This window comes from Petromyzon marinus, unplaced genomic scaffold (assembly GCF_048934315.1).
Source record: "Petromyzon marinus isolate PM22_M1 ecotype Great Lakes invasive population unplaced genomic scaffold, UKy_Petmar_22M1.pri1.0 PM_Scaffold_118, whole genome shotgun sequence".
Taxonomy (NCBI): domain Eukaryota; kingdom Metazoa; phylum Chordata; class Hyperoartia; order Petromyzontiformes; family Petromyzontidae; genus Petromyzon; species Petromyzon marinus.
The window spans coordinates 233994-259979 of NW_027423078.1; the positions used below are offsets into that span (position 1 = coordinate 233994).

The window sequence follows — 25986 nt, forward strand, 5'->3', positions numbered from 1 at the left end:
TGTTACACCCACTGTTACACTCACTGTTACACTCACTCACTCACTGTTACACCCACTCACTGTTACACCCACTCACTGTTACACCCACTGTTACACTCACTGTTACACTCACTCACTCACTGTTACACCCACTCACTGTTACACTCACTGTTACACTCACTGTTACACTCACTCACTGTAACACTCACTGTTACACTCACTCACTGTTACACCCACTCACTGTTACACTCACTGTTACACCCACTCACTGTTACACCCACTGTTACACTCACTGTTACACTCACTCACTGTTACACTCACTGTTACACCCACTCACTGTTACACCCACTCACTGTTACACTCACTGTTACACTCACTCACTGTTACACCCACTGTTACACTCACTGTTACACTCACTCACTCACTGTTACACCCACTCACTGTTACACCCACTCACTGTTACACCCACTGTTACACTCACTGTTACACTCACTCACTCACTGTTACACCCACTCACTGTTACACTCACTGTTACACTCACTGTTACACTCACTCACTGTAACACTCACTGTTACACTCACTCACTGTTACACCCACTCACTGTTACACTCACTGTTACACCCACTCACTGTTACACCCACTCACTGTTACACTCACTCACTGTTACACCCACTCACTGTTACACCCACTCACTGTTACACTCACTCACTGTTACACCCACTCACTGTTACACTCACTCACTGTTACACTCACTCACTGTTACACCCACTCACTGTTACACTCACTGTTACACTCACTGTTACACTCACTCACTGTTACACTCACTGTTACACTCACTCACTGTTACACCGACTCACTCACTGTTACACTCACTCACTGTTACACTCACTGTTACCCCCACTCACTGTTACACTCACTCACTGTAACACTCACTCACTGTTACACTCAGTGTTACACTCACTGTTACACTCACTCACTGTTACACTCACTGTTACACTCACTCACTGTTACACTCACTCACTGTTACACTCACTCACTGTTACACCCAATCACTGTTACACCCACTCACTGTTACACCCACTCACTCACTGTTACACCCACTCACTGTTACACCCACTCACTCACTGTTACACCCACTTACTGTTACACTCACTCACTGTTACACCCACTCACTGTTACACTCACTCACTGTTACACCCACTCACTGTTACACTCACTCACTGTTACACTCACTCACTGTTACACCCACTCACTCACTGTTACACTCACTCACTGTTACACCCACTCACTCACTGTTACACCCACTCACTGTTACACCCACTCACTGTTACACCCACTCACTGTTACACCCACTCACTGTTACACCCACTCACTCACTGTTACACCCACTCACTGTTACACCCACTCACTCACTCACTGTTACACCCACTCACTCACTGTTACACCCACTCACTGTTACACTCACTCACTGTTACACCCACTCACTGTTACACTCACTGTTACATCCACTCACTCACTGTTACACCCACTCACTGTTACACCCACTCACTGTTACACTCACTCACTGTTACACCCACTCACTGTTACACCCGCTCACTGTTACACCCACTCACTGTTACACCCACTCACTGTTACACTCACTGTTACACTCACTCACTGTTACACTCACTCACTGTTACACCCACTCACTGTTACACTCACTGTTACACTCACTCACTGTTACACTCACTCACTGTTACACCCACTCACTGTTACACCTACTCACTCACTCTTACACCCACTCACTGTTACACCCACTCACTGTTACACCCACTCACTGTTACACCCACTCACTGTTACACCCGCTCACTGTTACACCCACTCACTGTTACACCCGCTCACTGTTACACCCACTCACTGTTACACCCGCTCACTGTTACACCCGCTCACTGTTACACCCGCTCACTGTTACACCCACTCACTGTTACACCCACTCACTGTTACACTCACTGTTACACCCACTCACTGTTACACTCACTCACTGTTACACTCACTCACTTACACCCACTCACCCACTCACTCACTGTTACACTCACTCACTCACTGTTACACCCACTCACTGTTACACTCACTCACTGTTACACCCACTCACTCACTGTTACACCCACTCACTGTTACACCCACTCACTGTTACACCCACTCACTGTTACACCCACTCACTGTTACACCCACTCACCACTCACCCACTCACTCACTCACCCACTCACTCACCCACTCACTCACTCACCCACTCACTCACTCACTCACCCACTCACTCACTCACCACTCACTCACCCACTCACCCACTCGCTCAGCCCACTGAGAGGCTACCTGGGGAAACTTTGCCTCTGTCTGCACTTGCCCCTACAGCCCACTGAGAGTGCTACCTGGGGAAACTTTGCCTCTGTCTGCACTTGCCCCTACAGCCCACTGTGAGGCTACCTGGGGGACCTTTGCCTCTGTCTGCACTTGCCCCTACAGCCCACTGAGAGTGCTACCTGGGGAAACTTTGCCTCTGTCTGCACTTGCCCCTACAGCCCACTGTGAGGCTACCTGGGGGACCTTTGCCTCTGTCTGCACTTGCCCCTACAGCCCACTGAGAGTGCTACCTGGGGGACCTTTGCCTCTGTCTGCACTTGCCCCTACAGCCCACTGAGAGTGCTACCTGGGGGACCTTTGCCTCTGTCTGCACTTGCCCCTACAGCCCACTGAGAGTGCTACCTGGGGGACCTTTGTCTCTGTCTGCACTTGCCCCTACGGCCCACTGAGAGGCTACCTGGGGGAACTTTAGCTGTCTCTGCACTTGCCCCTACAGCCCACTGTGAGGCTACCTGGGGGACCTTTGTCTCTGTCTGCACTTGCCCCTACGGCCCACTGAGAGGCTACCTGGGGGAACTTTAGCTGTCTCTGCACTTGCCCCTACGGCCCACTGAGAGGCTACCTGGGGGACCTTTGTCTCTGTCTGCACTTGCCCCTACAGCCCACTGTGAGGCTACCTGGGGGACCTTTGTCTTTGTGCCGCAGGCTCCACCCAGTCGCGTTGTCTGTGCAGAGGTACATCGCTGACGACGTCATCATTCAGAACTACCTCGTACCACGTGGGGTGAGAGTGGGCGTGGTCGTGAGGGGGCGTGGTCGTGCGTGGGCGTGGTCGTGAGGGGGCGTGGTCGTGAGTGGGCGTTGTTGTAAGGGGGCGTGGTCGTGGAGGCGGTGGGGGTGATGGTAGTGATGGTGATGTTGTTGATGGTAGTGATGGTGATGTTGTTGATGTCGTTGATGGTAGTGATGTTGTTGATGTTGTTGATGGTAGTGATGTTGTTGATGGTAGTGATGTTGTTGATGATGTTGTTGATGTTGTTGTTGATGGTAGTGATGTTGTTGATGATGATGTTGTTGATGATGATGTTGATGTTGTTGATGTTGTTGATGGTAGTGATGTTGTTGATGTTGATGATGTTGATGTTGTTGATGTAGTTGATGTTGTTGTTGATGTTGTTGTTGTTGATGTTGTTGATGTTGTTGTTGATGTTGTTGATGATGTTGATGATGTTGTTGTTGATGTTGTTGATGTTGTTGTTGTTTATGATGTTTTTGATGTTGATGATGGTAGTGTTGATGTTGTTGTTGTTTATGATGTTGTTGATGTTATTATTGATGTTGTTTATGTTGTTGATGTTGTTGTTGTTTATGATGTTGTTGATGTTATTATTGATGTTGTTGATGTTGTTGTTGTTGATGTTGTTTATGATGTTGTTGATGTTGTTGATGTTGTTGTTGATGTTGTTGATGATGTTGTTGACGTTATTGTTGTTGATGTTGTTGATGTTTATGTTGTTTATGATGTTGTTTATGTTGATGTTGTTGATGTTGTTGTTGATGTTGTTGATGTTGTTGTTGTTTATGTTGATGGTAGTGATGTTGTTGATGTTGTTGTTGTTGATGTTGTTGTTGTTGATGTTGTTGTTGATGTTGTTGATGTTGTTGATGATGTTGATGATGTTGATGTTGTTGATGTTGTTGTTGATGTTGTTGATGTTATTGTTGATCTTGTTTATGTTGTTGATGTTGTTGATGATGTTGATGTTGTTGATGTTGTTGATGATGTTGTTGTTGATGTTGTTGTTGATGTTGTTTATGTTGTTGATGTTGTTGTTGATGTTGTTGATGATGTTGTTGATGTTGTTGTTGATCTTGTTGATGTTATTGATGTTGTTGATGATGTTGATGTTGTTGATGTTGTTGTTGATGTTGATGATGTTATTGTTGATCTTGTTGATGTTGTTGATGTTGTTGTTGATGTTGTTGATGTTGTTGATGTTGATGATGTTGATGTTTATGTTGTTGATGTTGTTGTTGTTGTTGATGTTGTTTGTTGTTGTTGTTGTTTATGTTGTTGTTGTTGTTGATGTTGTTGTTGTTTATGATGTTGTTGTTGTTGATGTTGACGTTGTGTAGACGCTGGTTCAGGTGGGGATCTTTGCGATGGGTCGCCATCCGGCCATCTTCCCCGACCCGGAACGCTTCTGGCCACAACGCTGGGCCCGGCAGCCGCAGGACAGCGTCACGGGTAGCCCCCTAACTCATTCATTCATTCATTCACTCATTCACTCATTCACTCACACACTTACTCATTCACTCACTCACTCATTCACTCACTCATTCACTCAGTCATTCACTCACTCAGTCATTCACTCATTCATTCACTCATTCACTCATACACTCATTCATTCATTAAATCATTCATTCACTCATTCACTCATTCGTTTACTCATTCACTCACTCATTCACTCACTCATACACTCATTCATTAAATCATTCATTCACTCACTCATACACTCATTCATTCAATCATTCACTCATTCACTCACTCACGCATTCATTCACTCATTCACTCAGTCATTCACTCACTCAGTCATTCACGCATTCATTCACTCCATTCATTCACTCAGTCATTCACTCATTCATTCACTCATACATTCACTCATTCACTCAGTCACTCACTCAATCATTCACTCATTCATTAACACACTTACTCATTCACATCAACAACATTCATTCACTCACTCATTCACTCAGTCATTCACTCATTCATTCACGCATTCATTCACTCAGTCATTCACTCACTCACACTCACTCACACATTCACTCATTCATTCATACACTCACTCATTCATTCACTCATTCACTCAGTCATTCACTCATTCATTCACTCATTCATTCACTCACACACACTCACTCAGTCATTCACTAATTCACTCACTCATTCATTCACACTCATTCATTCACTCATTCATACTCACTCATACACTCACTCATTCACTCACTCTCATACACTCATTCATACACTCATTAATTCACTCATTCATTCACTCATCCATTTACTCATTCATTCACTCACCCTCATTCACTCATTCATTCACTCATTCACACTCACTCATTCACTCATTCATACTCATTAATTTACTCATTCACTCATTCATTCACTCACTCAGTCACTCATTCATTCACTCACTCATACACTCACTCAGTCATTCACTAATTCATTCACTCATTCACTCACTCATACACTCACTCATTCACTCTCACTCATACACTCACTCATTCATTCACTCACCCATTCAATCATTCACTCTCATTCATCCACTCATTCACTCACTCGTTCACTCACTCATTCATACACTCACTCATACACTCATTCATTCACTCACTCATTCATTCACTCATACTCACTCACTCATTCACTCATTCACACATTCATTCACTCACTCATTCATACTCATTAATTCACTCATTAATTCACTCATTAATTCACTCAGTCATTCACTCATTCATTCACTCACACACTCACTAATTCATTCACTCATACACTCACTCATTCACTCACTCAGTCATTCATTCACTTATTCATTCACTCACTCATTCACTCACTCACTCATACACTCACACTCATTCATTCATTCACTCATACTCACTCATTCACTCATTCATACACTCATTCACTCAATCATTCGCTCACTCATTCATTAACTCATTCATTCACTCACTCATACACTCACTAATTCATTCATTCACTCATACACGCATTCATTCACTCACTCATTCACTCACGCATTCATTCACTCATTCACTCACTCATACACTCAGTCATTCACTCACTTATTCACTCATTCATTCGTTCACTCATTCGTTCACCCATTCACTCACACACTCATTCATTCACTCATTCAATCATTCATTCACTCATTCAATCATTCATACACTCACTCACTCATTCACTCAGGCATTCATTCACTCACTCATTCATTCACTCATCCATTTACTCATTCACCCTCATTCATACAATCATTCATACACTCACTCATTCACTCACTCACTCTCACTCATTCATTCACTCACACACTCAGTCATTCACTAATTCATTCACTCATGCACTAACTCATTCATACACTCACTCATTCACTCTCACTCATACACTCACTCATTCATTCACTCACCCATTCAATCATTCACTCTCATTCATTCACTCATTCACTCATTCATCCATTAATTCACTCACTCACACGCATTCATTCACTCACTCATTCATACACTCACTCATACACTCATTCATTCACTCACTCATACTCACTCACTCATTCATTCACTCACACATTCACTCACTCATTCACTCAGTCACTCATTAATTCACTCATTCATTCACTCATTCATTCACTCACACACTCACTCATTCACTCACTCATTCACTCAATCATACACTCACTCATTCACTCATTCATTCACTCACTCACTCATACACTCACACTCATTCACTCACTCATACTCACTCATTCATACACTCATTCACTCACTTATTCGCTCACTCATTCATACTCATTAATTCACTCACTTATTCACTCATTCATTCGTTCACTCATTCGTTCACTCATTCGTTCACCCATTCACTCACACACTCACTCACACACTCATTCACTCATTCAATCATTCATACACTCACTCATTCATTCACTTATTCACTCACTCATTCATTCAATCACTCATTCATTCACTCAGGCATTCACTCACTCATTCATTCATTCACTCACACACTCATTCATTCATACACTCACTCACACATTCACTCAGTCATTCACTCATTCATACTCTCATTCATACTCATTCATTCACTCATTCATACTCACTCATTCATTCACTCATTCATTCACTCATTCATTCACCCATTCATTCACTCACTCATTCACTCACACTCATGCATTCACTCATGCACTCACTCATTCACTCACTCATTCACTCACTCATTCACTCACACACTCACTCATACACTCACTCACACATTCATTCACTCATTCGCTCACACACTCACTCAGTCATTCACTCATTCATACACTCATTCATTCACTCATTCATACACTCATTCATTCACTCAGTCATTCACTCATTCATTCACTCATTCATTCACTCACTCATACAGTCATTCATTCACTCACTCATTCACTCACACACTCATTCATTCACCCATTCATTCATGCACTCACCCTCTCACCCACCCACTCACCCTCTCACCCACCCACTCACGCACTCACTCACTCACCCACTCACTCACCCACTCACTCACCCACTCACTCACCCACTCACCCACCCACCCGCTCACTCACTCACTCACCCACCCACTGACTCACCCACTCACGCACTCACTCACCCACTCACCCACTCACTCACTCATTCACCCACTCACCCACTCACTCACTCACTCACCCACTCACTCACTCACTCACCCACTCACCCGCCAACCCACTCACTCACTCACCCACTCACTCACTCACTCACCCACCCACTCACTCACCCACTCACTCACCCACTCACTCACCCACTCACTCACTCACCCACCCACCCACTCACTCACCCACTCACTCACTCACTCACTCACCCACTCACTCACCCACTCACCCACCCACTCACTCACTCACTCACCCACTCACCCACCCACCCACTCACTCACCCACTCACTCACTCACTCACCCACTCACTCACCCACTCACCCACCCACTCACCCACTCACCCACCCACTCACTCACTCACCCACTCACTCACCCACTCACTCACTCACCCACTCACTCACCCACTCACTCACTCACTCACCCACTCACCCACTCACTCACCCTCTCACCCACCCACTCACCCTCTCACCCACCCACTCACGCACTCACTCACTCACCCGCTCACTCACCCACTCACCCACCCACCCGCTCACTCACTCACTCACCCACTCACGCACTCACTCACCCACTCACCCACTCACTCACTCATTCACCCACTCACTCACCCACTCACTCACCCACTCACTCACCCACCCACCCACTCACTCACCCACTCACTCACCCACTCACCCACTCACCCACCCACCCACTCACTCACCCACTCACTCACCCACTCACCCACCCACTCACCCACTCACCCACCCACTCACTCACTCACCCACTCACTCACCCATTCACTCACTCACTCACCCACCCACCCACTCACTCACCCATTTACTCACTCACCCACTCACCCACTCACTCAATCACCCACTCACTCACTCACCCACTCACTCACCCACTCACTCACTCACTCACCCACTCACCCACCCACTCACCCACTCACCCACTCACTCACCCACTCACTCACCCACCCACTCACTCACCCACCCTCCCACTCACCCACCCACTCACCACTCACTCACCCAATCACCCACTCACTCACTCACCCACTCACTCACCCACTCACTCACTCACCCACTCACCCACTCACTCACCCACTCACTCACTCACTCACTCACCCACTCACCCACTCACTCACCCACTCACTCACTCACTCACCCACCCTCTCACCCACTCACTCACTCACCCACTCACTCACCCACTCACCCACTCACTCACCCACCCACTCACTCACTCACCCACTCACTCACCCATTCACTCACTCACTCACCCACCCACCCACTCACTCACCCATTTACTCACTCACCCACTCACCCACTCACTCAATCACCCACTCACTCACTCACCCACTCACTCACCCACTCACTCACTCACTCACCCACTCACCCACCCACTCACCCACTCACCCACTCACTCACCCACTCACTCACCCACCCACTCACTCACCCACCCTCCCACTCACCCACCCACTCACCACTCACTCACCCAATCACCCACTCACTCACTCACCCACTCACTCACCCACTCACTCACTCACCCACTCACCCACTCACTCACCCACTCACTCACTCACTCACCCACTCACCCACTCACTCACCCACTCACTCACTCACTCACCCACCCTCTCACCCACTCACTCACTCACCCACTCACTCACCCACTCACCCACTCACTCACTCACTCACCCACTCACTCACCCTCTCACCCTGTCAACAGGAGGAGAGAGGGAGGCTTGTGGGATGACTGCTGGAGGTGGAGGAGCTGGAGGGGGAGGAGCTGCAGGGGGAGGAGCTGGAGGAGTGGGAGGAGCTGGAGGAGGGGGAGGAGCTAGAGGGGGAAGTCGTCATCACTTCCAGGCTCTGAGTTTTGGCTTTGGGCCGCGACAATGTCTGGGCAGGAGGCTGGCCATGATGGAGATGCATCTCCTCCTGGCACACGTTAGTGGTGGTGATGGTGGTGGTGATGATGGTGGTGGTGATGATGGTGATGGTGGTGACGGTGGTGATGGTGGTGGTGATGGTGGTGGTGGTGATGGTGGTGGTGATGGTGGTGATGGTGGTGGTGATGCTGCTACTGATGATGTTGTTGATGCTACTGTTGTTGATGATGATGATGTTGTTAAAGATGATGCTACTGATGATGATGGAGATGATGATGTTGATGTTAATGATGTTGATGATTTTGATATTGTTGGTGATGATGTTGTTGATGTTGATGGGGTTGATGTTGATGGGGTTGATGTTGATGATGTTGATGTTTATGTTGTTGATATTGTTGATGCTGTTGATGTTTATGTTGATGTTTATGTTGATGTTGATGAGGTTGATGATGATGAGGTTGATGTTGATGTTGTTGTTGATGGTAGTGTTGATGTTGTTTTTGTTGATGTTGTTGTTGATGTTGTTGATGTTTTTGTTGATGTTGTTGATGTTGTTGTTGATGTTGTTGTTGATGTTGTTGATGATGTTGTTGATGTTGTTGATGATGTTGTTGTTGATGTTGTTGTTGATGTTGTTGATGTTGTTGATGCTGATGTTGTTGATGCTGATGTTGTTGATGTTTGTTGTTGATGTTGTTGATGTTGTTGTTGATGTTGTTGTCCCCAGGTGCTGCGTGACTTCCGGGTCACGCCCTTTGACCTCCAACCCATTGGGACGAAGTTTGACCTCATCCTGACCCCTGACCGCCCCATCCGCCTGAACTTTAACCCCGTGAACCCACGGCCATCGTGAACCACTCGCAAACTCACAAACTCACTCACAAACTCACTCACCCATACACTCACAAACTCACTCACCCACTCACCCATACACTCACTCACTCACAAACTCACAAACTCACCCATACACTCACTCACAAACTCACCCATACACTCACTCACAAACTCACTCACCCACTCACTCACAAACTCACTCACCCACTCACTCACAAACTTACTCACCCATACACTCACAAACTCACTCACCCACTCACTCACAAACTCACTAACTCACCCATACAATTATTCACAAACTCACCCATTCACTCACAAACTCCCCCACTCACCCACTCACTCACAAACTCCCCCACTCACCCACTCACTCACAAACTCCCCCACTCACCCACTCACTCACCCATACACTCACCCACTCACTCACCAATACACTCACTCACCCACTCACCCACCCACTCACCCACTCACTCACCCCGTGCCCATTCACTTTCACTGTGAATCTCAATGGAGGCTCTCAGGAGATCAATCAGCTGTACTCACTGTGGTCATGTTGCAGTAATAAAAGTGTTACACAGTGTCACTGTGTCACTGTGTGTGTGTCACTGTGTGTGTGTGTCACTGTGTGTGTGTGTCACTGTGTGTGTCACTGTGTGTGTGTGTCACTGTGTGTGTGTCACTGTCACTGTGTGCGTGTCACTGTGTCACTGTGCGTGTCACTGTGTCACTGTGTGTGTCACTGTGTGTGTCACTGTGTGTGTCACTGTGTATCACTGTGTGTGTGTTACAGTGTCACTGTGTGTGTGTCACTGTATGTGTGTGTCACTGTGTGTGTCACTGTGTGTGTGTGTCACTGTGTGTGTCACTGTGTGTGTCACTGTGTGTGTGTCACTGTGTCACTGTGTGCGTGTCACTGTGTCACTGTGTGTGTCACTGTGTGTGTCACTGTGTATCACTGTGTGTGTGTTACAGTGTCACTGTGTGTGTGTCACTGTGTGTGTGTCACTGTGTGTGTGTCACTGTGTGTGTGTCACTGTGTGTGTCACTGTGTGTGTGTCACTGTGTGTGTGTGTCACTGTGTGTGTGTCACTGTGTGTGTCACTGCGTGTGTCACTGTGTGTGTGTGTCACTGTGTGTGTGCGTCACTGTGTGTGTGTCACTGTGTGTGTGTCACTGTGTCTGTGTCACTGTGTGTGTGTCACTGTGTGCGTGTGTTTGTGACTGTGTGTGTGTGTGTCTCTGTATGTGTGTCTGTGTGTGTGTGTCTGTGTCTCTGTGTCTGTGTGTGTGTGTATCTGTGTGTGTGTATCTGTGTGTGTGTGTGTATCTGTGTGTGTGTGTCTGTGTCTCTGTGTGTGTGTGTCTGTGTCTCTGTGTGTGTGTGTCTGTGTGTGTGTGTGTGTATCTGTGTGTGTGTGTCTGTGTCTCTGTGTGTGTGTGTCTGTGTCTCTGTGTGTGTGTGTCTGTGTCTCTGTGTGTGTGTGTCTGTGTGTGTGTCTGTGTCTCTGTGTGTGTGTGTCTGTGTCTCTGTGTGTGTGTGTCTGTGTGTGTGTGTGTGTATCTGTGTGTGTGTGTCTGTGTCTCTGTGTGTGTGTGTCTGTGTCTCTGTGTGTGTGTGTCTGTGTCTCTGTGTGTGTGTGTCTGTGTGTGTGTCTCTGTGTGTGTGTGTGTCTGTGTCTGTGTGTGTGTGTGTCTGTGTCTCTGTGTGTGTGTGTCTGTGTGTGTGTGTGTGTATCTGTGTGTGTGTGTCTGTGTCTCTGTGTGTGTGTGTCTGTGTCTCTGTGTGTGTGTGTCTGTGTCTCTGTGTGTGTGTCTCTGTGTGTGTGTGTGTCTGTGTCTCTGTGTGTGTGTCTCTGTGTGTGTGTCTGTGTGTGTGTCTCTGTGTCTGTGTATGTCTTTGTGTCTGTATGTGTCTCTGTGTCTGTATGTGTGTATGTATCTGTGTGTGTCTCTGTGTGTGTGTCTGTGTGTGTGTCTGTGTGTGTGTCTCTGTGTGTGTGTCTCTGTGTGTGTGTCTCTGTCTCCGGTCGTAGTCTCAGGCCGTGAGGACGGTGTGGAGTCTGTCCCTGGTCTCCGTGAGTCCGAGACACAGAATGATGTCTGCCACACTAGGGCCCGTCTAGAGACACGGGGGGAGAGACACGGGGAGAGAGACACGGGGAGAGAGACACGGGGGGAGAGACACGGGGGGAGAGAGACACGTGGGGAGAGACACGGGGAGAGAGACACGGGGGGAGAGACACGGGGGGAGAGAGACACGGGGAGAGAGACACGGGGGGAGAGACACGGGGGGAGAGACACGGGGAGAGAGACACGGGGGGAGAGACACGGGGGGAGAGACACGGGGGGAGAGACACGGGGGGAGAGACACGGGGGGAGAGACACAGGGGGAGAGACACGGGGGGGGGGGGGGAGGGAGAGACACGGGGAGAGAGACACGGGGGGAGAGAGACACGGGGAGAGAGACACGGGGGGAGAGACACGGGGAGAGAGACACGGGGGGAGAGACACGGGGGGGGGGAGAGACACGGGGGGAGAGACACGGGGGGAGAGAGACACGGGGGGAGAGAGACACGGGGGGAGAGACACGGGGAGAGAGACACGGGGGGAGAGACACGGGGGGGAGAGACACGGGGGGAGAGACACGGGGGGAGAGACACGGGGGGGAGAGACACGGGGGGAGAGACACGGGGAGAGAGACACGGGGGGAGAGACACGGGGGGAGAGACACGGGGGGAGAGAGACACGGGGGGAGAGAGACACGGGGAGAGAGACACGGGGGGAGAGACACGGGGAGAGAGACACGGGGGGAGAGACAAGGGGGGGGGGAGAGACACGGGGAGAGAGACACGGGGGGAGAGACACGGGGGAGAGAGACACGGGGGAGAGAGACACGGGGGGAGAGACACGGGGGGAGAGAGACACGGGGGGAGAGACACGGGGGGAGAGACACGGGGGGGAGAGACACGGGGGGGAGAGACACGGGGGGAGAGACACGGGGGAGAGAGACACGGGGGGGAGAGACACGGGGGAGAGAGACACGGGGGGAGAGACACGGGGGGAGAGACACGGGGGGAGAGACACGGGGGAGAGAGACACGGGGGAGAGAGACACGGGGGGAGAGACACGGGGAGAGAGACACGGGGAGAGAGACACGGGGAGAGAGACACGGGGGGGGAGAGACACGGGGGGAGAGACACGGGGAGGGAGACACGGGGGGAGAGACACGGGGGGAGAGACACGGGGGGAGAGACACGGGGGGAGAGACACGGGGGGAGAGACACGGGGGGAGAGACACGGGGGGAGAGACACGGGGGGAGAGACACGGGGAGAGAGACACGGGGAGAGAGACACGGGGAGTGATAGTGTAGCGGTTAGCGCTACGCTGCACTATGAACCTGGCAACCCGGGTTCGATTCCCGCTCATGGCCAACACCAGTGACGATTATCTGAACCGGTCCCGGGCCTCCCCTAGGTCGACTCAGCCTCAAATGAGTACCTGGTGTAGCGGTGTGTAAACATCGTCACTCTGTGTGTCACTCTGTGTGTGTGTGGGTGTGTGTCACTGTGTGTGTGTCACTGTGTGTGTGTGTCTGTGTCCGGCAAAACAACCCCCTACCTCCTCGCGGTGCCGGACGGGCAACTCTGTCGTGGACAATGCTGTGGGAGGAGATCCAATTTTGATTGGCTCCTCCCCTCATGGCGTCTGTGTGCACCACAGGGGCTAAACGGGGGCTCTGGACGGGTGCGAGGGGCTGGTAACCCCTCCACCTTCAATTAATTACCACGAAACCACGAGTTAAACTGAAATATCTAAACTAATAAGCTTGTGCCGGAGGCCCCGGGGGGCCAGGCGTCTATGACGTCTCCTGGCCAAACCCCAATTGGCGGAGCCAGGAGATTGAATCTCTACCCTCGGGGCTACTCCAGAAACAACGAAAAGCCACTACGGGTGGCCACGTGGAATGTTCGAATGCTCACTGCAGAGGAGAGGCTGCCACTCCTCTGTCGGGAGCTGGATCGGTACCGCCTGGATCTCTGTGGCATTCAGGAGGTCCGGTGGACCGGCTCTGGCTCCTGCCACCATGAGGGGTGGACAGTCCTCTACTCGGGGCAGCAGACTGCCAAACAACAGGGTGTGGCTCTTCTTTTGAACAAAAGAATGAAGGGGGCGTGGGAGCGTGGCGGTGAGGTGTGGGAAGCTGTAAGCCCCAGGCCACTTTGGGCTCGCCTTCCTATCAACCGGAGGCGAGGAATGGTGGTCGTGGTTCCTTATGCCCCCACCGAAGATGAACATCCGTGGAGGGATGCAGGCAAAGCCGATGAGTCAGATGCATTCTATAATCTCCTGTCACAGGTGCTGGCTAAAGTGGCCCCTCGGGATAGTCATCATGTTGGGTGACTTCAATGCCCGAGTTGGTCATGATACTGGCACCTGGTCTGGAGTGATTGGAGGGCATGGGCCAGATCAACTCAATAACAACGGTAGGAGGCTGCTAGATTTTTGTGCCGCCCATGGGCTTGTAATTACCAACACGCTGTTCCGGCATCGGCGCATCCACACAACATCATGGATGCATGCCGGGTCCAAGCAAGAACATCTGCTGGACTACATAGTGACGGACCAGCGAATGCGAGCCCATGTCCTTGACACCAGGACCTACCGTGGAGCTGATCTGCCCTCTGACCATCGACTAGTCATCTGTAAGATGCGCCTGCCATTCTTCCAATCCGGTGGTGGGTGTACACCCAGGACCCCATTCCAACATAAAGTGGCTTGGTATCAGTTATCTGATGAAAGTTGCAAGCGAGAATTTCATCATCGCTTGCGGCTGGGATTGGCATCGTCCCCGACTCCTCCTGATGTCGAGGGTAAATGGGCGAGGTTTAGGACTGTGACTCATGCAGCTGCAATAGCTGCTTTGGGTACGCGGTCCAGACCTCCCCAGAGACCCTGGCTGACAGAGGAGGTGTTCAGGATGGTTGAGAAAAAGCGACAGGCCCACTGTCATCGGCTACAGAATCCCACGTCAGAGAATGAGGAGGCTTACCGCAGCCTTCGCTCGGAGGTTCGGAGAGCCGTGAGGCGCTGCAAGGATGGGTGGTGGTCGCGGATTGCTGAGGAGATGGAGTCTGCCTCAGTGGCCCGTGATCACAAATCTCTATTTAACTCCATCAAAAAAGTAACCTGCAGCGCCACACCTATTACCATCATTAGGGGGAAAAACGGTGATCCAATCTCCGACCCCCAGGAACAGGTTCGCAGATTTGCTGAGCATTTCTGTGAGGTCCTGGGGGAGGGAAAATCCCTCAGCCAGGAAAACATCGTGGCACAAAGTGAGGATGACCCTGCTGAGGCTGCGGTGCCTCAAATATTGGAAGAAGTCACCCCCTGTGAGTGGCTGGCTGAGGTGCCATCTGCTGAGGAAGTATTGAAGGCGATCCGGAGTCTGAGACCAGGAAAGGCAGCGGGCAGAGATGATCTCCCAAGCGAAATGCTGAGGGAGGGTGGCGTTTGTGCAAAGACTGCCCTATATGACATCATAACAACAGTCTGGACCACTGGACGGGTTCCGCAGGATTGGAAGGATGCCCTGGTGGTCCCCCTTTTTAAGAAGGGGGACCGCACAGACTAACAACTACAGGGGCATCTCACTCCTCAGTGTGCCGGGAAAGGTCCTGGCAAGGATTATTCAACATCGCCTTGCCAGGCACGCTAGGAGAGGCTTGCGGAGCCCCAATGCGGTTTCAGGAAAGGGCGGTCCTGCACAGATGCCATATTTTCTGTCCGTCTGCTACAGCAGAGGTGTAGGGAATTCCAACAAGACCTACATCTCTGCTTTATTGACCTGGTCAAGGCCTATGATACCATCAGTAGGCCTGGGCTCTGGGTCGTTCTTCGTGCTTTTGGAGTACCTGACCCTCTGCTCACAATCATTAAGGACCTTCATGATGGTGAGCGGGCCCGGGTAAAACTACGTGGCCGGGAGTCAGAGCCATTCCCTGTACACCTTGGGGTGCGACAGGGATGTCCTCTGGCTCCCACATAATTTAACATCTATTTTGACCACGTAGTTCGTGAAGCCTTCAATAGCTGTACCGGGGGAATCTCCATATGGTACAGATATCATGGGAGGCTAATCGATGCCCGGGTGCGGTCAAGGGATGGCTCCCTATTGCTCAACCACGTTATGTATGCTGATGATTTGGTAATAGCTGCTCAGTCAGAGGAGGAGTTGGAGACGCTGCTGCTGAGACTGGAGCGTGCCACTAAGAGGTGGGGCCTTACCATCAGCCCCACCAAAACTAAGTACCTGCCTGGGTATTTTGTACCATCGGACACTCCACCCCCACAACTCCCAATCGGTGATGGGGCAGTTGTGGAGAGAGTGGAGAGTTTCCCATACCTGGGTAGTGTGCTTATGACTGGCTCCAGTTTAACAGCAGAGGTCTCACTCCGAATCAGTCGAGCAGCAATATCTTTTCATCGGTTGCGTAACGCTGTGTGGAAGCTACCTGGTCTGTCGCTCCGCACTAAGCTTCAGGTCTTCTCGGCTACGGTCATTCCCTCCCTTCTCTACGCTTGCGAAACGTGGACGCCCCTAATGGAACATCTTCGCCGGTTAGAAACATTTAGGCTGGCCTGCCTACGATCCATCCTGGGTTTAACCAGGCTGGATTGTGTGAGGCGCTCACAAATCCTTGAAAAATCTGGGCAAGGTCCCATCGGTGAACTCCTCCGGCGGGCAAGGCTGCGATGGCTGGGTCATGTAGCCCGCATGCCCAGCCAACGCATGCCGAAACAGCTTTTGTTCGGCCGGATTGAGGGGGCTAAGCGGACGCGGCACGGGCTAGAGAAGAGATGGAGTGACGTGGTACAGGAGGACGTGGAGCTGAGTGGACTTGCCGATGACTGGTACCAGCGGTGTCAAGATCGGCCTCTGTGGAGGAGGCTCGTGAAGGATGCTACTGGGCAGTTGGAGGCAGTCGCCCTCCAACAACAACGGAGGGCGGAGGAGCGATGCTCAGAACAACGAGCGGAGCGCCGGGTGGCTAAAGCACAGCAGGTTGGCACAGTAGGGGGCACAGGTGGTGCATCTGCCAGTCATCTCAGTCAGTCGACCCGTGGCACCTGGGTCTCCCCCGTGACCTCCTGCCAGCGGGCGTTCGACACTTCACGTGGCCTCAGGGTGCACATAGCCTGGCACAAGCGTCGTGGTGACGTCACCGCCACTTAGTGGTGAATGGCGGTTGTTGTTGTTGTTGTTGTGTCACTGTGTATGTGTGTCTGTGTGTGTGTGTCACTGTGTGTGTGTGTATGTGTGTATGTGTGTGTATGTGTGTATGTGTGTGTGTGTCACTGTGTGTGTCACTGTGTGTGTCTGTGTGTGCCTCACCTCCTGCCCTGTCAAGACGAGTCTCAGGCTCCTCATGTGTATGTGTGTGTCACTGTGTGTGTGTGTCATTGTGTGTGTGTGTATGTGTGTGTGTGTCACTGTGTGTATGTATGTATGTGTGTGTCACTGTGTGTGTGTGTCACTGTGTCTGTGTGTGTGTGTCACTGTGTGTGTCACTGTGTGTGTCTGTGTGTGCCTCACCTCCTGCCCTGTCAAGGCGAGCCTCAGGCTCCTCATGGCCGTCGGGAATGTCGTGGGAGAGGCCTCCTGCTGAAGGCCTTTCCTGAGCAGCGAGCCCAGCTGCTGGGCAGACGCTGACTCAGCCTCGTCCGACGATAGGATCCTGGGACGGGATCATCGTCAGCATCATCATCATCATCATCAGTATCATCATCATCATCAGTATCATCAGCATTATAATCATCACCATCATCACCATCATCATCATCAGTATCATCATCATCAGTATCATCATCAGTATCATCATCATCATCATCACCATCATCACCATCATCATCAGAATCATCATCACCATCAGAATCATCATCATCAGTATCATCATCATCAGCAGCATCATCATCAGTATCATCATCATCATCAGCATCATCATTTTCAGCATCATCATCAGTATCATTATCAGTATCATCAGCATCATCATCACCATCATTATCATCAGTATCATCATCAGCAGCATCATCATCACCATCATCACCATTACCAGCATCATCATCATCAGCATGATTATCATCAGCATCATCATCAGTATCATCAGTAGCATCATCACCATCATCATTATCAACATCATTATCAGCATCATCATCATCAGTATCATCATCAGCAGCAGCATCATCAGTATCATATGTGTGTGTGTCTGTGTGTGTGTGTCTGTGTGTATGTGTGACCTCCTGCCAGCGGGCGTTCGACACTTCACGTGGCCTCAATGTGCACATAGCCTGGCACAAGCGTCGTGGTGACGTCACCGCCACTTAGTGGCGAATGGCGGTTGTTGTTGTTGTTGTGTGTGACTGTGTGTGTCTGTCTGTGTGTGTGTGACTGTGTGTGTGACTGTGTGTGTGTGTGTGTCTGTGTGTGTGTCTATGTGTCTGTGTGTGTGTGTCTGTGTGTATGTGTGTGTGTCTGTGTGTGTGTGTGTCTGTGTGTCTGTGTGTGTGTGTGTCTGTGTGTCTGTGTGTGACTGTGTGTGTGTGTCTGTGTGCTGAGTGTCTGTGTGTGTGTGTGTCTGTTTGTCTGTGTGTGTGTGTGTGTCTGTGTGTCTGTGTGTGTGTCTGTGTGTGTGTGTCTGTGTGTGTGTGTCTGTGTGTGTGTGTCTGTGTGTGTGTCTGTGTGTGTGTGTGTCTGTGTGTGTGTGTGTGTCTGTGTGTGTGTCTGTGTGTGTGTGACTGTGTGTGTGTGTGTGTGTCTGTGTGTGTGTGTATGTGTGTGTGTGTGTCTGTGTGTGTGTGTCTGTGTGTGTGTATGTGTGACTGTGTGCTGTGTGTGTCTGTGTGTATGTGTGTCTGTGTGTGTGTCTGTGTGTGTGTCTGTGTGTGTGTCTGAGTGTGTGTGTGTCTGAGTGTGTGTGTCTGTGTGTGTGTGTGGTGTCTCTCCACCTGATGACGCATGCACACAGGGGTGCGTACGCAGGGTTTATTGAATCCATCTGTGCGGCCGAGACGCTGGGCCGTTTCCACACAAAGTCATAGGGGGCAGACACCAACTCGGACAGCTGGGACACGTGGCCCTGACACACGGGGAGAGAGACACGGTTAGACACGGGGAGAGAGACACGTGGCCCTGAGACACGGGGAGAGAGACACGGGGAGAGAGACACGGAGAGAGACACACGGGGAGAGAGACACACGGGGAGAGAGAGACACGCAGAGAGAGACACACGGGGAGAGAGAGACACGGGGAGAGAGAGACACGGAGAGAGAGACACACGGGGAGAGAGAGACACGGGGAGAGAGACACGTGGCCCTGACACACGGGGAGAGAGACACGGAGAGAGAGACGGTTAGACACGGGGAGAGAGACACGGGGAGAGAGACACGGGGAGAGAGACACACGGGGAGAGAGAGACACGTGGCCCTGACACACGGGGAGAGAGACACGGAGAGAGAGAGACGGGGAGACACACGGGGAGAGAGACACGGAGAGAGACACACGGGAAGACACGGGGAGAGAGAGAGACACGTGGCCCTGACACACGGGGAGAGAGACACGGAGAGAGAGAGAGACGGGGAGACACACGGGGAGAGAGACACGGGGAGACACACGGGGAGAGAGAAACGGTTAGACACGGGGAGAGAGAGACACGGGGAGAGAGAGACAGTTAGACACGGGGAGAGAGAGACACGGGGAGAGAGAGACAGTTAGACACGGGGAGAGACACGGGGAGAGAGAGACACGGGGAGAGAGAGAGACACGGGGAGAGACACAGTGAGACACGGGGAGAGAGAGAGACACGTGGCCCTGACACACGGGGAGAGAGACACGGGGAGAGACACACGGGGAGAGAGAGACACGGGGAGAGAGAGACACGGTGAGACACGGGGAGAGAGAGACACGGGGAGAGAGACACGGGGAGACACACGGGGAGAGAGAGACACGGGGAGAGAGAGACACGGTTAGACACGGGGAGAGAGACACGGGGAGAGAGACACGGGGAGACACACGGGGAGAGAGAGACACGGGGAGAGAGAGACACGGTTAGACACGGGGAGAGAGACACGGGGAGAGAGACACGGGGAGACACACGGGGAGAGAGAGACACGGGGAGAGAGAGACACGGTTAGACACGGGGAGAGAGACACGGGGAGAGAGACACGGGGAGACACACGGGGAGAGAGAGACACGGGGAGAGAGAGACACGGTTAGACACGGGGAGAGAGACACGGGGAGAGAGAGACATGGGGAGAGAGAGACACGGGGAGAGAGAGACACGGGGAGAGAGAGACACGGGGAGAGAGAGACACGGGGAGAGAGAGACACGGGGAGAGACAGACACACGGAGAGAGACGCACGGTTAGACACGGGGACAGAGACACGGGGAGAGAGACACGGGGAGAGAGAGACACGGTTAGACACGGGGAGAGAGAGACACTGGGAGAGAGACACGTGGCCCTGACACACGGGGAGAGACACACGGGGAGAGAGAGACACGGTTAGACACGGGGAGAGAGAGACACGGGGAGAGAGACACGTGGCCATGACACACGGGGAGAGAGACACGGGGAGAGAGAGACACGGTTAGACACGGGGAGAGAGACACGGGGAGAGAGAGACACGGTTAGACACGGGGAGAGACACGGGGAGAGAGAGACACGGGGAGAGAGAGACACGGGGAGAGAGAGACACGGGGAGAGAGAGACACGGGGAGAGAGAGACACGTGGCCCTGACACACGGGGAGAGACACGGGGAGAGAGAGACACGGTTAGACACGGGGAGAGAGAGACACGGGGAGAGAGACACACGGTTAGACACGGGGAGAGAGAGACGGCGAGAGAGACACAGTGAGAGAGAGACACGGGGAGAGAGAGAGACACGGGGAGAGAGAAACGGGGAGAGAGACACGGGGAGAGACACGGGGAGAGAGAGACACGGGGAGAGAGAGAGACACGGGGAGAGAGACACGGGGAGAGAGAGACGGTTAGACACGGGGAGAGAGACACGGGGAGAGAGACACGGGGAGAGAGAGACACGGGGAGAGAGACACGGGGAGAGAGACACGGTTAGACACGGGGAGAGAGAGACACGGGGAGAGAGAGAGAGACACGTGGCCCTGACACACGGGGAGAGAGACACGGAGAGAGAGAGACACGGGGAGAGAGACACGGGGAGAGAGAGAGACACGGGGAGAGAGACACGGGGAGAGAGACACGGGGAGAGAGACACGGGGAGAGACACGGGGAGAGACACGGGGAGAGAGACACGGGGAGAGAGAGACACGGGAAGAGAGACACGGGGAGAGACACGGGGAGAGACACGGGGAAAGACACGGGGAGAGACACGGGGAGAGAGACACGGGGAGAGAGACACGGGGAGAGAGAGACACGGTTAGACACGGGGAGAGAGACACGGGGAGAGACACGGGGAGAGAGAGACGCAGGGAGAGAGACACGGGGAGACACGGGGAGAGAGACACGGAGAGAGAAACACGGGGAGAGAGACACGGGGAGAGAGACACGGGCAGAGAGACACGGGGAGAGAGAGAGAGACAGGGGGAGAGAGACGCGGGGAGAGAGACATGGGGATAGAGACACGGGGAGAGAGTCACGGGGAGAGAGACACGGGGAGAGAGAGACACGGGGAGAGAGAGACACGGGAAGAGAGACACGGGGAGAGACACGGGGAGAGACACGGGGAGAGACAAGGGGAGAGAGACACGGGGAGAGAGACACGGGGAGAGAGAGACACGGTTAGACACGGGGAGAGAGACACGGGGAGAGACACGGGGAGAGAGAGACGCGGTTAGACACGGGGAGAGAGACACGGGGAGAGAAAGACACGGGGAGAGAGAGACGGTTAGAGACGGGGAGAGAGACACGGGGAGAGAGACACGGGGAGAGAGAGACACGGGGAGAGAGACACGTGGGGAGAGAGAGACACGGGGAGAGAGACACGGGGAGAGAGAGACACGGGGAGAGAGAGACACGGGGAGAGAGAGACACGGGGAGAGACACGGGGAGAGAGAGACACGGGGAGAGAAAGACACGGGGAGAGAGACACGGGGAGAGAGACATTGAGAGAGAGAGACACGGGGAGAGAGACACGGAGAGAGAAACACGGGGAGAGAGACATGGGGAGAGAGACACGGGCAGAGAGACACGCAGGGAGAGAGAGACACGGGGAGAGAGACACGGGGATAGAGACACGGGGAGAGAGTCACGGGGAGAGAGACACGGGGAGAGAGAGACACAGGGAGAGAGAGAGACACGGGGAGAGAGACACGGGGAGAGAGAGACGTTAGACACGGGGAGAGAGACACGGGGAGAGAGAGACGGTTAGACACGGGGAGAGAGACACGGGGAGAGAGACACGGGGAGAGAGACACGGTTAGACACGGGGAGAGACACGGGGAGAGAGAGACACGGGGAGAGAGAGACACGTGGCCCTGACACACGGGGCGAGAGACACGGAGAGAGAGAGACACGGGGAGAGAGACACGGGGAGAGAGAGACACGGGGAGAGAGACACGAGGAGAGAGACACGGGGAGAGAGACACGGGGAGAGACACGGGGAGAGACACGGGGAGAGAGACACGGGGAGAGAGAGACACGGGAAGAGAGACACGGGGAGAGACACGGGGAGAGACACGGGGAGAGAGACACGGGGAGAGAGACACGGGGAGAGAGAGACACGGTTAGACACGGGGAGAGAGACACGGGGAGAGAGAGACACGGGGAGAGAGACACGGGGAGAGAGACACGGTTAGACACGGGGAGAGATACGGGGAGAGAGAGACACGGGGAGAGAGAGAGACACGTGGCCCTGACACACGGGGATAGAGACACGGAGAGAGAGAGACACGGGGAGAGAGACACGGGGAGAGAGACACGGGGAGAGAGACACGGGGAGAGACACGGGGAGAGAAACGGGGAGAGACACGGGGAGAGACACGGGGAGAGAGACACGGGGAGAGAGACACGGGGAGAGAGAGACACGTGGCCCTGACACACGGGGAGAGACACGGGGAGAGAGACACGGGGAGAGAGACACGGTTAGACATGGGGAGAGAGACACGGTTAGACATGGGGAGAGAGACACGGGGAGAGAGACACGGGGAGAGAGAGAGACACGGGGAGAGAGACACGGGGAGAGACACGGAGAGAGAGAGAGACACGGGGAGAGAGACACGGTTAGACACGGGGAGAGACAAGGGGAGAGAGAGACACGGGCGAGAGACACGGTTAGACACGGGGAGAGAGACACGGGGAGAGAGAGACACGGGGAGAGAGAGACACGGGGAGAGAGAGACACGGGGAGAGACACGGGGAGAGAGAGACACGGGGAGAGAAAGACACGGGGAGAGAGACACGGGGAGAGAGACATTGAGAGAGAGAGACACGGGGAGAGAGACACGGAGAGAGAAACACGGGGAGAGAGACATGGGGAGAGAGACACGGGCAGAGAGACACGCAGGGAGAGAGAGACACGGGGAGAGAGACACGGGGATAGAGACACGGGGAGAGAGTCACGGGGAGAGAGACACGGGGAGAGAGAGACACAGGGAGAGAGAGAGACACGGGGAGAGAGACACGGGGAGAGAGAGACGTTAGACACGGGGAGAGAGACACGGGGAGAGAGAGACGGTTAGACACGGGGAGAGAGACACGGGGAGAGAGACACGGGGAGAGAGACACGGTTAGACACGGGGAGAGACACGGGGAGAGAGAGACACGGGGAGAGAGAGACACGTGGCCCTGACACACGGGGCGAGAGACACGGAGAGAGAGAGACACGGGGAGAGAGACACGGGGAGAGAGAGAGACACGGGGAGAGAGACACGAGGAGAGAGACACGGGGAGAGAGACACGGGGAGAGACACGGGGAGAGACACGGGGAGAGAGACACGGGGAGAGAGAGACACGGGAAGAGAGACACGGGGAGAGACACGGGGAGAGACACGGGGAGAGAGACACGGGGAGAGAGACACGGGGAGAGAGAGACACGGTTAGACACGGGGAGAGAGACACGGGGAGAGAGAGACACGGGGAGAGAGACACGGGGAGAGAGACACGGTTAGACACGGGGAGAGATACGGGGAGAGAGAGACACGGGGAGAGAGAGAGACACGTGGCCCTGACACACGGGGATAGAGACACGGAGAGAGAGAGACACGGGGAGAGAGACACGGGGAGAGAGACACGGGGAGAGAGACACGGGGAGAGACACGGGGAGAGAAACGGGGAGAGACACGGGGAGAGACACGGGGAGAGAGACACGGGGAGAGAGACACGGGGAGAGAGAGACACGTGGCCCTGACACACGGGGAGAGACACGGGGAGAGAGACACGGGGAGAGAGACACGGTTAGACATGGGGAGAGAGACACGGTTAGACATGGGGAGAGAGACACGGGGAGAGAGACACGGGGAGAGAGAGAGACACGGGGAGAGAGACACGGGGAGAGACACGGAGAGAGAGAGAGACACGGGGAGAGAGACACGGTTAGACACGGGGAGAGACAAGGGGAGAGAGAGACACGGGGCGAGAGACACGGTTAGACACGGGGAGAGAGAGACACGGGGAGAGAGACACGGGGAGAGAGACACGGTTAGACACGGGGAGAGAGAGACACGGGGAGAGAGACACGGGGAGAGAGACACGGTTAGACACGGGGAGAGAGAGACACGGGGAGAGAGAGACACGTGACCCTGACACACGGGGAGACACACGGGAAGAGAGACACGGGGAGAGAGACACGGGGAGAGACGCGGGGAGAGAGGGACACGGGGAGAGAGACACGGGGAGAGAGAGAGACACGGGGAGAGAGAGACACGCGGAGAGAGAGACACGGGGACACAGAGAGACACGGGGAGAGAGAGACGTGGGGAGAGAGACACGGGGAGAGAGAGACACGCGGAGAGAGAGACATGGGGAGAGACATGGGGAGAGAGACACAGGGAGAGAGAGACACGGGGAGAGAGACACGCGGAGAGAGAGACATGGGGAGAGAGACACGGAGAGAGAGACAAGGAGAGAGACACAGAGACACGGGGAGACCACGGAGAGACACGGGGGAGACATGGGGGAGACACGGTGAGACACGGGGAGACACGGTGAGACACGGAGAGACCACGGAGAGACACGGTGAGACACGGTGAGACACAGGGAGACACGGTGAGACACGGGGGAGACACGGGGAGACACGGGGGAGACACGGTGAGACACAGGGGAGACACAGGGGAGACCCAGGGGAGACACGGGGAGACACGGGGGAGACACGGGGAGACACGGGGGAGACACGGTGAGACACAGGGGAGACACAGGGGAGACACGGTGAGACACGGTGAGACACGGGGAGACACGGGGAGACACGGGGGAGACACAGGGGAGACCCAGGGGAGACACGGGGAGACACGGGGAGACATGGTGAGACACGGGGGAGACACAGGGGAGACCCAGGGGAGACACGGGGAGACACGGGGGAGACACGGTGGAGACACAGGGGAGACACGGGGAG

The 25986-nt window shown here is 53.2% G+C and overlaps 2 protein-coding genes across 2 annotated transcripts in view; one reads left to right on the plus strand and one right to left on the minus strand.

Moving 5' to 3' along the window:
* Window positions 1–10987, plus strand: part of LOC142922606 (cholesterol side-chain cleavage enzyme, mitochondrial-like) — a 29574-nt gene extending 18587 nt beyond the window's left edge. Inside the window, exons 7-10 of the mRNA XM_076063425.1 lie at window positions 3022–3100; window positions 4453–4564; window positions 9411–9631; window positions 10301–10987. Of these exons, the coding sequence (XP_075919540.1) occupies window positions 3022–3100; window positions 4453–4564; window positions 9411–9631; window positions 10301–10426 (538 nt within the window). The 3' untranslated portion in view covers window positions 10427–10987. The remainder of the gene's footprint in view (window positions 1–3021; window positions 3101–4452; window positions 4565–9410; window positions 9632–10300) is intronic.
* Window positions 10936–25986, minus strand: part of LOC142922608 (nondiscriminating glutamyl-tRNA synthetase EARS2, mitochondrial-like) — a 31398-nt gene continuing 16347 nt past the window's right edge. The window contains exons 6-8 of the mRNA XM_076063427.1: window positions 19412–19542; window positions 18003–18144; window positions 10936–12523 (exon numbers count right to left, since the gene is read on the minus strand). Of these exons, the coding sequence (XP_075919542.1) occupies window positions 12440–12523; window positions 18003–18144; window positions 19412–19542 (357 nt within the window). The 3' untranslated portion in view covers window positions 10936–12439. The remainder of the gene's footprint in view (window positions 12524–18002; window positions 18145–19411; window positions 19543–25986) is intronic.